General features: G+C 35.2%; 1 protein-coding gene across 3 annotated transcripts in view; it reads left to right on the top strand.

Annotated features, from left to right (window-relative positions):
• Positions 1-14,302, top strand: part of LOC137638648 (RCC1 and BTB domain-containing protein 1-like) — a 41,231-nt gene extending 26,929 nt beyond the window's left edge. Inside the window, exons 9-11 of one of the 3 annotated variants that reach the window (XM_068370929.1) lie at positions 1,941-2,038; positions 3,462-3,592; positions 12,441-14,302. In XM_068370929.1, the coding sequence (XP_068227030.1) occupies positions 1,941-2,038; positions 3,462-3,592; positions 12,441-12,581 (370 nt within the window). In that variant the 3' untranslated portion in view covers positions 12,582-14,302. Of the gene's footprint in view, positions 1-1,940; positions 2,039-3,443; positions 3,593-12,440 lie in introns of all 3 variants that reach the window. The other 2 variants (XM_068370928.1, XM_068370927.1) reach the window with 2 other exon arrangements.
• Positions 14,303-16,212: the final 1,910 nt, after the last annotated feature.

The following is a 16,212-nucleotide window of genomic DNA, read 5'->3' as shown; positions in this document are numbered from 1 at the left end:
GTACCCTTCGATATGCAGTTAATTCTAACAGTCTTGCCTTCTCCATCTTAAGGCTCAGTACTACTGAGTACTACTGTGGTGGATAATGGGGGAGGGTGGGCTGTGGCACCCTAGCAGTACCAGCTGAACTTGGTTGAGTCCCTTGTCAGGCTGGGAGGAACGTAGAGAGTAGAGGTCCCCTTTTTGTTTTGTTTCATTTGTTGATGTCGGCTACCCCCCAAAATTTGGGGGAAGTGCCTTGGCATATGTATGTACTACAGTACTGAGTATTTGAGAAATTTTATTCCAGGTGTGAACAGAATGTGTAATGATTTCCTAATCTCTCAGTTGAATCGATGGAACTTCAATCTGAAGTTCAAACTTGCTGTAAAGGTTTTTTGTTGAAGAGGTTGCCATAAGTTTCTCTTGAATAGTTTATATATGACAAATGTATTTTAATATTGTTACTGACCTTAGAATATTTTGTATTTTTTATTCATTACTTTTCATATATAGTTTATTAATTTCCTTCTTTCCTTTCCTCAATGGGCTATTTTCACTGCTGGAGCCCTATGGCTTGTAGCATCCTGCTTTTCCAACTACGGATGTAGCTTAGTTAGTAATAATAATATTTATAATAGTAGGCCTTTATTTTGACTTAGTTTGGGGTCTTGTGTGGTAGTAGAAGGAAGAACTAGGCATTAATGTAAAGGATTGGTACCCCTAATAGATTACCAGAAGACTCTAATAGAGGAGAATGTAAAATTATTTATCTTTAAAAGATATTACTCAAACATACAGTAATATCCATTGAAATAGTTCCCTTAAACCTAAATATGATAGATTATTTTAAAGATTTGAAAAGAAGTCATCAAAGGAAGAATTATTTCATGGCAACAATAGATGTCTAGTCTATTAAATACTCCTGCTCTGAAAATATGACAAAAATTTAAAGCAATCAGTGGATCATATTCTGAACCTCCAAGACATATTCTACTTCACGGTAAATCATATTATATCAAAGAAATCTGAAGTATCCTGGGCAAACAATTAAGAAATACCCATACCAACATAAGTTTATGTTCTAACAAAACTTAAGTAGAAGTAAAGAATCTTTACCTTTGAATTTTAAAACTAATAATGATTTAATCAATGCCAAAGTTAAAATTGGGGTCACCGGACAATGGGCACAGATGACGGTAGCTTACAGGGACAATAAGATCATGCTCACCAGTGAAGTCTGTCACCATAAGGGATATAAGTTAATGTGGAATTAGGTTATTCTTAATCATAGTTATTTCTCATTGTGACATACTTTTTTTTTTACTTTACCAACCCATATAATTTCCAAATATCTGTTTTATAACTTTTCTTATGTTAAAGCAAAATAAACTGTAAATATAATTCTCTTTATTATCTTAGACTGTAAGAAAGAGAAATTAAATTTCTTAAGATAATTAATTCGTAGGGATATTAGAGGTTCCTGACAAGTATGCTCTCATGGGAAATATTCCAGTATCTGGGATCTTGGCACCTGCCGACTGTAAGGATTTCGGTTCTCTCTTTTATTTATAGTCTCACTCGAAGCTTTAGAATTAGGGTGATACCCAAGTTAAATGTCTGGTTAATTTTATTCAACATTCGTTAAAATACATAGTTTTTATTTGTTAGACTTTGATAAGTTCAAGTGAGTAATAATTAATTAGTCCTAGTAACAGTGCATTTAAGCTTGGTTCGATTTACTTATCTTTAGAGTCTTGTTTGGATGACTGTGGGTTATTTTTATTCTGTATTTCAATGTCAGATGACCAAATTTAATCATATTCACTGTTTGGTGGTGGTTAATTTAAATCTAAATGTTCCAATTGTTATTTACTTTTTATTTGAAATATTCCACCATAATTTTGAGTATGTGTACTTTTTTATTTTTTTGTGAGAATAATATTGATTGATTTTCACAGGGAGGTAGAAGTTAAGGATTACTCGTTTGTGGTGTTCCGTGCTTTTTTGCAGTACATATACACTGACACAGTCAATGTTTCTCCAGAAGATGCCATAGGTGAGTACTTTTTTGCCTCTTATACTAAGGTTTGTAAAATTTGAATTTCTGATGAAGTCTGCAAGGACAATTGAACTTTTGATATGAATATACTAAAGCAGATAACTAAAGTATAGTATTCAGATATGCAATTTTTTTATCATTATCAAATTGATTTTTTCAAGTCAAATCCCATTGTTGTAGTTTGCGTAATATGTGATTTTAATGAATCCAAGCCACTATATTCCCTAGTAACAATTTGTCAGCTGGTGGGTTGCCTGCATCACTCTTGCTTCCTGTACCCTCTGATGTTGGGTTTGTCATATGTAATTACCTCACTTATTGTGTAAGAAATGAACAGGGTTGGGAAGAGGGAGATAATTGAATTGAAGACCCCTGTGATTCTCTTGGATGGGGCAGTAGGAGCTAAAAAACCAAACAAGTAAATACTTTACACAACTAAAGGTAAAACATCAGGAAGAAAGTGCTCCCAATCAGTTATAATTCTATAACAAATAATGAACTGTCAAATTCAATATAGGAAACTTTTGAGGCTGATAATGCTCCAGGTTTTGCTAGTTGTGAAAATTTCCAAGCTAATGTGTTTAGAGAGGCTGAAACTCGTCTGACGATAAATAGTGGTGTCCTGAAACTTTGCCTTAACAATCCAGGTATGAAGTGGTCTGATAGCTAATCCCAAAGGGACTGATGTAAAATCGGCCCTTTAGATCGAGGGAGTAAGGAAATTCTTTCTTCAGTAGCTGTCTCATTGGTCAATTGTCATAGGATCTACTTAGTATTCATGTTCTTATTATTGTCCTCAGGACTGTCTTAGAAATCTGCTCTTTCTGATTGTCCTTAAGACTGTGTCCAAGATAACTTCTCACTTGTCTCCTATAGCCATGATTAAAGGCATCCTAGTTTACTGATAGGTAGTTCAATCACAACTTATTGTCCAATGCCTCCAGTCAATTATTGTGGATGAGAAGTTAAACAGCTTCCCAGAGGAGTTGTGAAGGACAACTGCAGGAAAGAAGGAATAAAGCTCTTGATGTGTCCACTTTTCAGTAAAGAGTAACCAGAGGCAGATTTAAATCTTTTGGCTCTCAGTAATAAGAGAAATGGGAAAATGAAAATGATACGAAAATTAGCTTATAGTATTCAGGAAGGTCCTTGCTGTCAACTAGTACAACCTAACATTTGAGGATATACCTGTGTAATGTTGTTAACCAGCAAACAGACAGTCTTCTATTAATTCTTGTTTGGAAATGAAATGTTTTGGATTCACAAAGATCTTGAATTAAGCATAAGTAACTGTTGTCTTTGTCTATTAAACATACAGTATTTTGAAAATAAATAACATTGATACTGTAATTTTTTTCAGGTCATCATGTTGAAACCATCTTTAAATACATTATGTTTTTAGAAGTTAATGTTTTTCCAGGTTTGTTAGACTTGGCTAATGCATATTGTGAGGAAGCATTGAAACGACATTGTGAGCGCATTATTCGCCATGGAATTACGACGGAAAATGCTGCTATGTTGTACGCTGTTGCTATTAAATATGAAGCTACGGTATGTATTGCAGTATTGACTTTTTCTGTGCATCATTATTTATTTTGCTCTTACCCTTATTCTATATCACTAGATAACATCACAGAATGATTGTATGAAGTACAGGTCTTTCGTTGATAATCCAGCACCTCCTATAATTTAGCAATAATAATCAGAACTGATAGAAATATATTGACTGTAATGACATTTTTGACATATGGCATCCTTGAGGCTGTAAGAATGACATATTGTTAATATTACTTGTGTATTCGGTTATTTTTTTACTTCCTCTAAGTGAACCACAAGACAAAAATCTAAATTCTGCTCCAACCACAGTATCACTGATCAATTTCAAATAAAAACTAAACTAACTCAATACACTAACTTTTGTCCAAAGAATGTTTGTGTGTATGGATGATTTTGATGTAATAAAGGTTGATGCAATATTGTATTGCATAATATCACGATGAAATAATAATAGACTAAGATATGATATAAAATAAGATCAATGAAAAATTATTAGGGTAAAGTAGGCATAAAGAGATACCGAAGGCCAACTCCATTAAGCTTGTAAAAATCTCTATTTTACACAGAACTAGATTGCAAAACAAAAGGGTGGAAGGTGCCATATATTCTCTCTCTCTCTCTCTCTCTCTCTCTCTCTCTCTCTCTCTCTCTCTCTCTCTCTCTCTCTCTCTCTCTCTCTCTCTCTCTCATATTATTACTATTAGCTATACTCCAGCCTAGTTGAAAAACAGAATGCTATAAGCCCAAGGGTTTTATGAAGTACTGTAAATTGTTGATATTTTTTAAACATTTTCAGCGTATTTCAAAATGTGAGTGTATCAATGATGAAGCATATTCCTTATATCATTAATTTGTTCACATAAAATATTTGCTTTTTATAACAAAGAAGTTGTCTACATTGCTTTTTATACCATGCTGTAAGCTTATTTGTTCCTATGCAAAGCACAGGCCTTTATCATTTAAATAGGTTGATGATTTCAGCGCAAGCTAAAATGACCATTGAAATCATGATTGAGGTAGTTGATGATAGGTGTTGAGGGCGGGGGAGTGTTATTTGTTTTGTGATTAAAGCCCCTAATCACCCTAGGACCAAAAATGCGATATCATTCATAACCACATTAGTTTACATAGAATTAGATATTAATCTAGTGACAGGATTGAAAGTGAAAGTACATGATTTGAATAGGGCAACTAATGTACCTCCCTTAAATTGGTATAATTGGTTTTAAGTTCAGTTGATATTTATCTCTCTTTCTTCAAGTATATGGTGTTTTGATTTATTTATTGATTTGATATCAATCAAAGTATCATTTAGGTAAGACATATCATTTAGATAAACTACAATCCGGTATTTTAAATAATTTTGATATTAAACAATCTGGAGTCATGTATTTCAAACCGTATTTGAGATGGTTTGTTAAAAAGCAATCTAGACCAGGTTAGTAAATCATAACTGGTATTTTGCTTTTAATTAAATTTGACCTATGCCTATCCTTCACTGGTGTCCCACCTCCAGTATAGTGCGGGAGTTAGCTATATGAACATCATGGGAGTTTCATAGAAATAAACAGAATTTTAATAATAAAATTTCTTATTCCTATACTCACCTGATGTTCATATACATGCCCACCCTCCTCCCCACTGCCTCATAGTGTCAAGGGAATAGAGATAATATAGGCTTCCAAATTGAACATGAAATAGAAGTAGAACTATCTTGGATTTTTACATTTGAAATTCTGTACTACCTTCACCGGTCCTCTTCCATCGGCTCTTCACGAGTTATTACAGGGACAGAGCAGGAGTCTACTTCTCTCTGCCAAGTCGGTACTTGTCATATCTTGCTCTGTTGGAACATTTGTTCTATGCTCTGCCTCCAAAGAGGAAAACTTATCATATTGTATAATGATCATAGATTTCATGATCCAAATACAATATCAAATATACAGTACTGTGTAGTAAACGAGCTTTGCCATTTTTTTTTTTTTATAAAACGACCACTTCTGTGCTCGCCAAACATTTCACTATACTGTACTTTACTATAAGCATAGGTCAATGCATACAAAAATTCGTGCAGCTTAGAATAGTGTCAGTTGGAGATGCGCCAACCAATCACACTGTTTAATGAGCTTATGTAGGTTGCTATATACATGTCATGGGTAGCTCAGTATGGTAGAAATATTGGGTCAACAAACAACTTTATAACTAATATAGGTTGATGGTATGCAGGTTTTGTTAATCTGTGTGATGAACTCGCCAAAAACTATTCAGTAAAACAAATAAAGGTCTTTACATGCTCCACTTTGGTTGGTTGATGCGTTGAATTCAGTGAACAGCTACTTTTGTTGGGCCATAGCATGCTGTTAGTAAGCTTGCCTTGGCTGTCTGTACTTCTCAGTCTTTACCAAGTTCTCAGTGTGTACACCCTACAATATTTTTAACTTTTACAAATACCTGAACTCTCATTATTTACACTAATATTTTCAAGAATGGCTTCCTAAGCTACAGGTACTAGCACATCTACTGCTGGCAAAGGTAAAAGGAAGATCTTCTCTTTCAGAGAGAAATATGAAGTAATCAAGGTTCAACAAAAACTCAACTTATTGAAAAGTATGACCTCAAGAAATTGACCTTGCATGATCTTGTTAAGGGCAAAGATTTGGTGAAGAAAGTCTTTAAAGGAATGAATATAAGAAAGATAGATAAGAAGTTGTTCAAGAAGAGAAGACATAACCTTGAAAACCTTGATAAAGCTGTCTATAAGTTTTATATCCAGGAGAGTGCTGAAGGGGTCCCTATCCATGATATTGGTATCCAACCTGCTGCACAGAGGTTTGCTGTTCAACTGGGCTAGGGAAATTTGAACTGCAATGATGGTTGGTGATTCCATAGGTTTAACTCCATTGTAAATAAAGTAATCTCAGATGAATTGCTGATCACTAATATTGATACTCTACTGTCAAGAATTTTGTGAATCAGTTCCATCATTTAAAGGGAGTGATGGGCCACCATGACTTCTAGCTGTACAATTTGGATGAAACTTCCATTCTGAAAGTCTCTTCTCAGGAACACCCAAACATCAATGGACTTAAGCAGCACTACTGATAGAAAAATCTTGAAGGATAATGCTCTCAATTTTGGCTTGAGGTAATGCTAATGGGTCCCACCATTACAAGCCAGTTGTTGTTGGAAGAGCGATATAAAGGACAAGCCTCCTATAGAGTATCGCAGCAACCCATCAGCTTTGTTTACCCAGTTCATCATGTGTGAACTGGTTCAAACACATCTCTAGCTTAGCTTTTTGCCAACACCAGGCCTAGTATAGCATCAGCAATGAGGATGTCAAGGCTGTGTTTCTTGTGGACTGTCTCAGCCATGACAAAGCTTTGCGGCATTGATGGGAAAATGAAGGCCATGTTCCTGCCACCTAATACCACTGCCTTAATTCAACCCATGGTTCATGGTGTTATTGAGAGATGAGAGTAATAAGAGGCACTGCTGTAGTTACTTGTAACAGTGCCTTGTTGGGACCAAGGATGGGATGGAAGAGGAAGGCTATGTAGATAGGAGGGGGTAAAAAGACTATTCTTAATTTCAGACGTCACACCGTTAAAAATGCTGCTGTCCTGATTTGGCCAGAAGCTTGGAAACAAGTACCAGTCACCTCTTGAGTAATGTATGATACAGACTGCTCTAAACTCCCAAACATCCATTCTTTTCAGCTTGATTTTCAGGAGTTAGAGCCTTTAAAGGTAGCTGAAGCTAGGCAAGGCTCTATCCCAAAGGAGTGGCTGGATAGGTAAGGTGGTGTGCCTGGCTACCACCACCAGACTGAGGAAGAGATAGTTCATGAATTAACCACACCTGAACCACCTATGGAAGAGGAAGATGAAGAGGAAGCACCAAGGCCATCTTTAGCTGCATAGATTGATGCTGCAGATACATTCCTGTCCATAGCAGATGAAATTTGGGGATCTCTGAATCAAAATTATGATATGTTATATATTATTAGCTGGACTTTGTGAAGGTATAACAGATCAGGAAAATCCAGTATCTGCTAAGAAGCAGCTGTGGAGGGTATTGAAGACATCCTATGTGGTTTTTTTCAATTGTTTAGTCTGTCAGCCTACCAAATTTGGCCAGGTCAAGTAATACACCATGTACTTCGTGCACTGACACACCAGTTGAACCAGAGCCATCTAAACTTCTTTTTCATTATTCCAGGGGTGAGAGAACATTACCATGTACAATTTACATAGTGTAATAGAGTACCTTTAGTATCAGGTTTACATTATATTATGACATATACCGTACAGTCTCAAGATAAATGCATTACCGTACTGCTGTATCAAAGTATAGGAATGTAAATACAGTATCAAGTTTAAGTGGTAGGCTCTGGTGTACCTGTACATTGTTGTGACAGCATTTGTTTCTCTCTTACATCTCATTGCAGCACCCATTTGGGCATAGTAAGTAGGGTAAAAAAAAATATTGAATTACAGTACAGTATTTTTATTTTATCACATTTTTTTTCTCAAAGAATCATGGGTACCGGTTTAGTATATTTTAGTAAAGATAGAAATTTTTATTGGGGCTTTGATAGAAATAAACATGTATTTTTATAGGTACAGTACAGTACAGTAATGTACAGTAGAATAAATAATTTGTATGTACACATGAGCAATATGTAGCAACATGTATGATTGAACGATTACCTTTATATAGAGACCTCTGGTCAGTAAACGTTTGAAGTGCAGTGACTTCTAATATGTCAAACTTTGTAATAGAATGTCAACCATTTCCTTGCAATCAGCTTTTTATATCGAGTGTTTACTTTACTTGGAAAATGCTTATCAATTTATTATCCCTAAAAAAAAATCTTGATACCTTCTTTCTTGATATTACTGTAAACAAAGAACTAAAACTTAATATTATGAATTTTGTAACAGTTGAGGATCTGTGTAATGAAAAATTATTTACAATATAAGAATTAGAATTTGCCCTGTCTTCCAGTAATAACTTGACTTCAGGTCAAGGTAACATCAATTTACATTCATTTAACTCTTTAGCCAAGAGCTAAGTACCACTAGGCTTAACAAAATGTCAATGCAAATGGTGAAAAAAGTAAATTTAAGATTACCCAGGGACACTGTACATGTAATACATAATGTAAGTACTGAACCCCAACCCAATACAGATTACAGATTAGTCAATTTACACTTGATATTTTATGTCACCTAGAAAACTATTTTCAAAGGGGATTTGGAAGGAAAAAAGTAAATATTACTAGATTTTTGGCATCCAACAGGCTTATGGTACTACATGGATACACGCTATGTTGAAAAGACCTTTTAACACTTGCTTTTGTGGAAATTACATTTATTTGGTAAAATGAACAACTTCTTAAGAGAAGGCAATTTTTGAGATACGTTTATGTAACATTCAGAAACATGTAAATTAGAAAATGGTATCTCAAAGAAACATTCTAAGGGGTTCATTATTCCTGCTTGCTATGAAGTGTATACTATACAGTACTGTACTTGGATGTTGTCTGTAGGTTTCCAATTTTCTTCACAAAAGACAAAAACTGTCATATTTTATAATTACAAGGTTGACAAAATTTGTGATTTTGAACTAAATATGAGAAAAAAATCATATCAACTAAACTTAAAACTTTTAGGTTTAACCTTAGACACATGCATAATGGAAAGTACATATTACATACATAGAATTCAAAATGAAAAATAATTATACCTAATAGAAATGCTATCACATACAAATTGGAAGCTGGCAAATCAACCCTCGTTTTAACTATACAAAGCGATTGTTTTATCTGTTCTAGAGTGTGGAAGCCAAACATATGGCTCAAGATGCTCTATTAAAAAGTGCAGATCCCATTCACAATGAAGGACTCAGAATCTGCCGTGGCGTATTCAAGTCTTCCAAATAAATCTGTACGAGTAGAAATTGGTGAACTCCCTCTACCTTCATCATGACTTAGTTACCATACAAATTGGGATAGATTTAATATTCAGGCAAGTTATGTCCTAACTAAAGCACTTTGTAATCATAATTGCATTTTTTAGACTCGCTGCATTTCTCAATAAGGGTTAAAATTATTTTTGAGCTGATAAATATAAAACGTAGCTCTTCTCCAATGCCAGATTTTCCTACTCCTTCGATTATACATGAAGTACATGGCTGTAGTCACTTGTACTGAGCATATCAAAGATTTATGCACTGTATATAACTCTGATTATCATAAGTATTATGCAAAAGTAAATCAAAGATATGAAGGCCCATATTATGGTGTTTACGCTGATGAACACACATCATCCTTTGGTTTGTGGTTTGCTGCAATATAATTTGATTAAAAAGTTCTTTTTTGTATACAGTACTTGGTAACATTTGTTTTCACAGCAGAATTGTCTTCAATGTTGTCAGTCGTCAAAATTGTAAAAAACATAACTGAAAATTTTTCATTTCATGCAACTAAGTGCCGAAGAAGACCTCAGAATTATTCTTAAAAATCTTTGTTCAACAAATCATCTTTTCTTTCTTCAAATTGTATGATGGTGGTATAAATGTTAAAATATGTCGGACCCCCACACATTTAGGTATTAAGGGGAATGAAGATGCTGAGAAAGCACACAAATTTGTATGAATAGATCACATATATTTAATCTTGTCATTGCAATCAGACCTCAACATTTGTAGGGGGTTAGGTAACAGGGATACCAGATAATGTTGAAAATCTGTAAATAATTTATTTTCTTTTGAATGACACACCTAGACCCCTATTTCTTTAAATAATTGGAAAAACTTTGTATTCATAGTCACTGTATATAACAACAAATACAGGAAAGCATTCACATTTATATAATACAAAATGCAAAACAGGCCTAGATAGAAAATACAAAAGAGCCATTACCATACAAGGGCTTGAAAATTTTCTTATACTGGATAACAGCATCAGCTTTGTCTTAATCTCCTTTTATTATAATGGAGTATGCTGTGCTGTTTTTGGTTTTATATAAGTTTGTGTCTTTAAGTCTTCATAGATATGGTGCATTCACGATAGTGTTAGCGTGGTTACACCTCGACTGAAAAGACACAAAAAGCATTAAGTTATATAAGAGACAAGACTTGCAGAAATGTAACAGGGTAAATCAAGTCAAGACATACTATAAGTGAATTTTCAAGCCCTTGTTTAATGCTATAAAGGCATTTTGTCATTTCTAAAGGCCTGGTCAGCATTTGATGTTATGTAATTGTGAATAAACACACCCAAAAAGTACTTCAGCAAATTCCAGACCTTCATACAAGTAATTGTATTTATGAACGTCAGATTATGACTCCTGTAATGTACAGTATTTGAAAATGATAAATAAGAACGGAATAACCCAACAGTGATTTTGGTGGATTTCATTCTATGAAGAATGTTACGTTTACAGTAAGTAATTAAATTGGTCACTCCCATTTGGCCCATGAATGTTTACAAACAACCCCCTCTTGTCCCAGTTCCAGAATAGACAGTGCAAAACAGCACTACAATCAATTATATATACAGTAAAACCTTGGTATTTGAACGTTTCGAAGCTCGAACAAATCTCTATTCGATTCAAAATCTAGAATGAAAAGTTCCCGTTCTCAAACAAATTTTCGGTACTCGACCAGTGTGAGTAAAAACCTGCCAAGCTGAACGCCATCAGTTGCACGTTATCTGTGGTTTCAGATGAACGTAAACATACATTGTGCATTATTTTTTATTTTACAATGTGCTATATCTTTGTTTTGCATCATTTTATATTTATTTTGTTTCATTAGCTCATAAACATGGGTGCAAAGAAGAGGAGTGAAAGGGGTCAAGTAAAATAGTGCAAACAACAATTGAATTAAAAAGAAGGCGTGTTTTGGATCTTGCTCTTGAATACTCAAGAGCGTTAACTTAGCCTTAGAACTGTAAACCTTTTCATTACTGTAAAATGCTGAAAAAAGGCAGATAAGGGAAAAACCCTAAAACTAAATTACTTGGTTTTTAAATAGAATTGGAATCCCTCTCCTACCAATAACTCCTCCCTTTCTACCCACAATGCTATCCACATACCATGTCATATCGCAACCAGAAAGGTAAGTTTTATTATGTTAAAATTACTTCAAATGTTTTAATTTTTGTTGAGTTTTATGTGTGTTATTGTATTTACTGTTTTTATGAAAGTTACAAATCTGCATTACTTTTTTATGCTATGTCATGCTACTGACGAATCAACTTGGGCTTGGGAATTATTCATCATCGTCATCTCTTACGCTTATTGACGCAAAGGGCCATGGTTAGATTTCACAGGTCGTCATCTATCTCGAGCTTTTAAATCAATTCTTCTCCATTCATCATCTCCCACTTCACGCTTCATAGTCTTAAGCCATGTAGACCTGGGTCTTCCAACTCTTCTAGTACCTAGTGGAGCCCAGTTGAAAGTTTGGTGAAGTAATGATTCAGCATTTGAATAAATCGGCATTCAACCATTTTTTTTGGAACGTATTATGGTTGGATACCAAGGTATTACTGTATTTTTTATAATCCAGCATTCAACCCACAACATAATATATAAAGTATTGGAAGCGAATCTTTAAAGGAAATTATGTCAGTAGCTTCAACATTTTCAATTGCTGTGATCCAATCATTAGATTTGATTGAATTACAATCTATATTAAAATACAATAAATGAATTGAAATATAACATCTTTGGGTCATCCCGGTAAAAGTTAATGTTAACTCTCATATAGTTAAACATTATATTTCATTAATTATTAGATTAAAAAAATGAAATACTCTATTTCTTTACAGGAGCTTGAAGAATTTTGCTTTCGATTTGCCCTCAACCACATGACTGAAGTTGCCCAGACTGAAGCTTTCATGGCCCTGGATGAGTTAACAGTGAAAAATTTTATCCAGAGAGCTGCACAACATGGGGCATTTAAGTACTGATATTCCAGCTACTTGTTGATGAGGATCCAGCAGCAACAGCAGCCCAGGCATGGTCACCACTCTTAACATTACACAGTGAAGTTTAGATCATGACTTATGGAGAAGTGTGTTTACAGCATGAAGATTGTTATTACATGTAGGAATTTGGGAGATGAAAAACTGTTAGATTGAAAGTGAAGACAGGATTCTAGGTTTTAGCCAAAGGTTATTTGTTTGAATAAGTTATAGTGCAGCTAAAGTCTTTCTAAATGAAGTAGTCACATAGCTGGAATATATTTTGTTCACAGAGTTTTATTTTGATGCCTTACAAGATACTTTCTTCTTGAGGCTTCCGCAATTCTTGAAGTTGGCGATAAAATTCCTTAAAGCCAAGGAGGGAGTGCAACTTAACAAAGTTGAAACTAGTGATCAGGTAAAGTATGTGGCGATACTGTGATATTTTTTCCTCAATTTTATATGCTTTTTACTAATTTTTTTTTAACCAATTGTGTTCTTTATGTTTCCTTCATTACATTTTATTGTGATACTAGGTTGTATAGATAGATGACACATGTCATTGACATCTTTCTCCATATGTGTAGCAGTTAAGTTTGTCCTGTTTCAATTAATATTTTCTCTGTGGATAGGGCTTCAGTGACAATCTCAAGTTTTGTATTAAAAATTTCATTGGTAATTTTCTTTTACCGTTTTATCTCAAAGGCAAGTACTTTAAGTCTTATTTTTCCACATATGAATGCAAACTTTTGTTCTTTAATATGAGTATGATTTCAGCATACCTGAAACTCGGCTGTTAAAATTTATAATGTTGTGTCGATAGTTGGTGGTTGTGGAAGGCCCACCCCTTTGTCAGCACACTAAGTTACTTTGAATTCAGCTGCCGGGTTGTTTGCTTTGTTATTTTTTTTCTTGATATATAGCAGTGCATTATGGGTGAATGGAGAGACCACAAGTGGACATGCAGTCCTGCCCTGCCCTGGTCTTTCTTGCTTGTAAGTGCGGCACCTTTATAAGTAGGAGGCATGGGGATTCCCATTCTTTAAGTACGTCTGGCATGGAGCATGACTGTTTGCAGTTTTTCCCCTGTAATGAGTGTAAAGATTGGCTGTCAGCACAGTGGGTGGAGTACAACAAGAAAAGAAGAAGCCGAAATGGGATAATTTATCCTTGGAGTTGTTACCTTCTGTCAATCAACCTGTTCACCACAAAGCTCAACAAGTTCCCAGTCTACTGTTCACCGATTGTGGATAAGGTAATATTACTATAGGATGTCTTTCAACAAAAGTGGGACAACCTCGACGCCTATGGTTTTCTGCCGTTTCTAATTGAAAGGGTAATCAACAGGGCACTGATTACCGTGAATCTCAGGCTGATTATTATGGCTCCCATACGGTCATACATAATATGGTACCCAGACCTGTTGATGCTCCTAACTGATGGCTCGAAGGAACTTTACCAGCAGCCCAAACTGTTTTTCAGCCCCACCTATAGAGGAACCACAGCTCGCTGACATCACTACGTGTGAAAGGTTTTTCACAAAGCACTGCACAGAAGATCTCTAGAGACTTCTGAAGACCCACTACAGTAGTGTTGTATACCAAGTAGAGTGGGCCATCATATCTGATTGGTGCCATAGAAGAGGTGCTTCTCCGGTCGTAGCCTTTTTGCTTAGCAAGTAATAATAATAATAACAATTTCCTTGTCTGTCTTCGTTCGGAGAAACTGGTCTTTGTCTTAGTGGTGAAACGTTATCACTCAGCCTTGACCTAGGTCTTTATAAAATGTAGAGCTTAGACCTTTCCACGTCTATACTCCTGGGAGCTTCCAGCAGTCTTGCCTGCCAAGAGAAGTCAGACCTCTTATGTAGGCTGTAACCAGAGCCCTTAGTTCCATTAAAAGGACAAGTATCTGATAAGGCCTTCAATCTCAAGACAGATTTTCTTTTGACATTAGCCTCGGCGAGAGAATAGGTGAACTTCACGGAATTTCTCTTGTAGTAAGTAATTCTGAAGGATGAAGGAAGGTGTTTTTTACCTGCATTTCTGAGTTTGTAGCAAATACTCATAATCCTTAAGAAGAGGATCGCAAGGAACACTATTTCCTTCTGGTTTCAGAAAAGTCAAGAGACTGTGTCCTTGACCAACAGAAGATCCTTAAGGAGCAGTACCAGCATGCACTCACAAAGTCGGGAGAATTGGCGCAAGTGCCAGACAACTTTTGCAGCCAATTATCTGTGGGAGTATATCCACAAGTCATTGAATACATTCTCATTGGGATCTTTGGTAGCTGCCGAGCCAGTTGTGTAGCATAACTACCTCCTTGGGACTAAAAAACATCTCATCTAAGATAACAGCCACTACATTAGTTTAGGATGAGAGGAAGAATGTCTGGCCCTTTTTCTCATTTCTTTCCTACCCCTTAGGTTGCAGCAGTTGCGCCAAACAACTCTTCCATACGAGTAAGACATAAAAGTATCTACTCCATTGTTATGATGGGGAGGATGGATAGAATATTGAACCTAATATTTTAATTGTCAAACATTGTAACAATCTTATCCTTCCAAGGATAAAGGTTCTTCCTTGATCATCTATTGGCAGACAAAAACTTATTCTAATCCATGAGAATCTATTTTCGAGTATTTGGAGGTGGCAAGGTGAACACTACAACTCCTTACTGTATAAGATTAGAGCGTCATGATATAACAGGATTTCAAACCAGCCAGTATGGTTGTTGGGGCTTCTTCCCTTCCATATGAAGGATGAAGGTTTGTATTCATCTAGGAACAAATCACTAATTATTTAAGTAATCTGTATTTGTCATAACTATACAAATCTGAGTCCGTTTCACTTCCCGCCTCAGCTTTCTGTGAAGGTCAAAGTGGCTTCTCGGTGTGCTAGTGAAAGGTCGGTAACTAACGACACTTTGTTATAAATCTTAACAGCCGAGTTCCAGTTATGCTGAAATCATACCCTTATTAAAGGACTCAGGCTTGTATAGTTGGGAAAATACAAACCACTAAGAAAAAGAACATTTATTTTCTTGTCTAAGCACAATTAAGAAACTCAGGTCACAGCTAAGTGATGTTTTGTTTTCCATTAAAATTGCATTCTGTAAAGTGTGGAGTGAAGAATTTTTCAAGACAAAATATATTTTACAGAATTAAGTTTTTTTATTAAAGAAAAGGAAAGTTGGTAGTTTCATTTTTTTTTTTTTTTTTTTTTTTTTTTTTTTTTTTTTTTTTTTTTTTTTGTGAATTCAAGTCAATGGTTGTTAGAATTTTATAAAGAAAATTTGCTGCATGCATTGTTTTTCAAGCAGCATTGATTCTTTTTCAATGATCAGCATTGTCATCAAATCACTTATGTCCTTCCCCCCCCCCCTCTCTCTCTCTCTCTCTCTCTCTCTCTCTCTCTCTCTCTCTCTCTCTCTCTCTCTCTCTCTCTCTCTCTCTCTTGTAATTATATTTCAAGGCCCACGTCCATGCAATTCTTTCTATGCTTTTATGTAGTGTGCTTGATATTTTATGCTTTCATCTATCATGCAAAATGGAGGACTGACAAATCTCTAGTCTTTCAAACATAGTGGTTATGGAATAATTTAATGTACTGTATTGTTTTTTAATACTAGAAACTTG

The sequence above is a fragment of the Palaemon carinicauda genome, chromosome 3 (genome assembly GCF_036898095.1).
Source record: "Palaemon carinicauda isolate YSFRI2023 chromosome 3, ASM3689809v2, whole genome shotgun sequence".
Taxonomy (NCBI): domain Eukaryota; kingdom Metazoa; phylum Arthropoda; class Malacostraca; order Decapoda; family Palaemonidae; genus Palaemon; species Palaemon carinicauda.
This window is presented reverse-complemented; position numbering and strand designations above follow the sequence as displayed.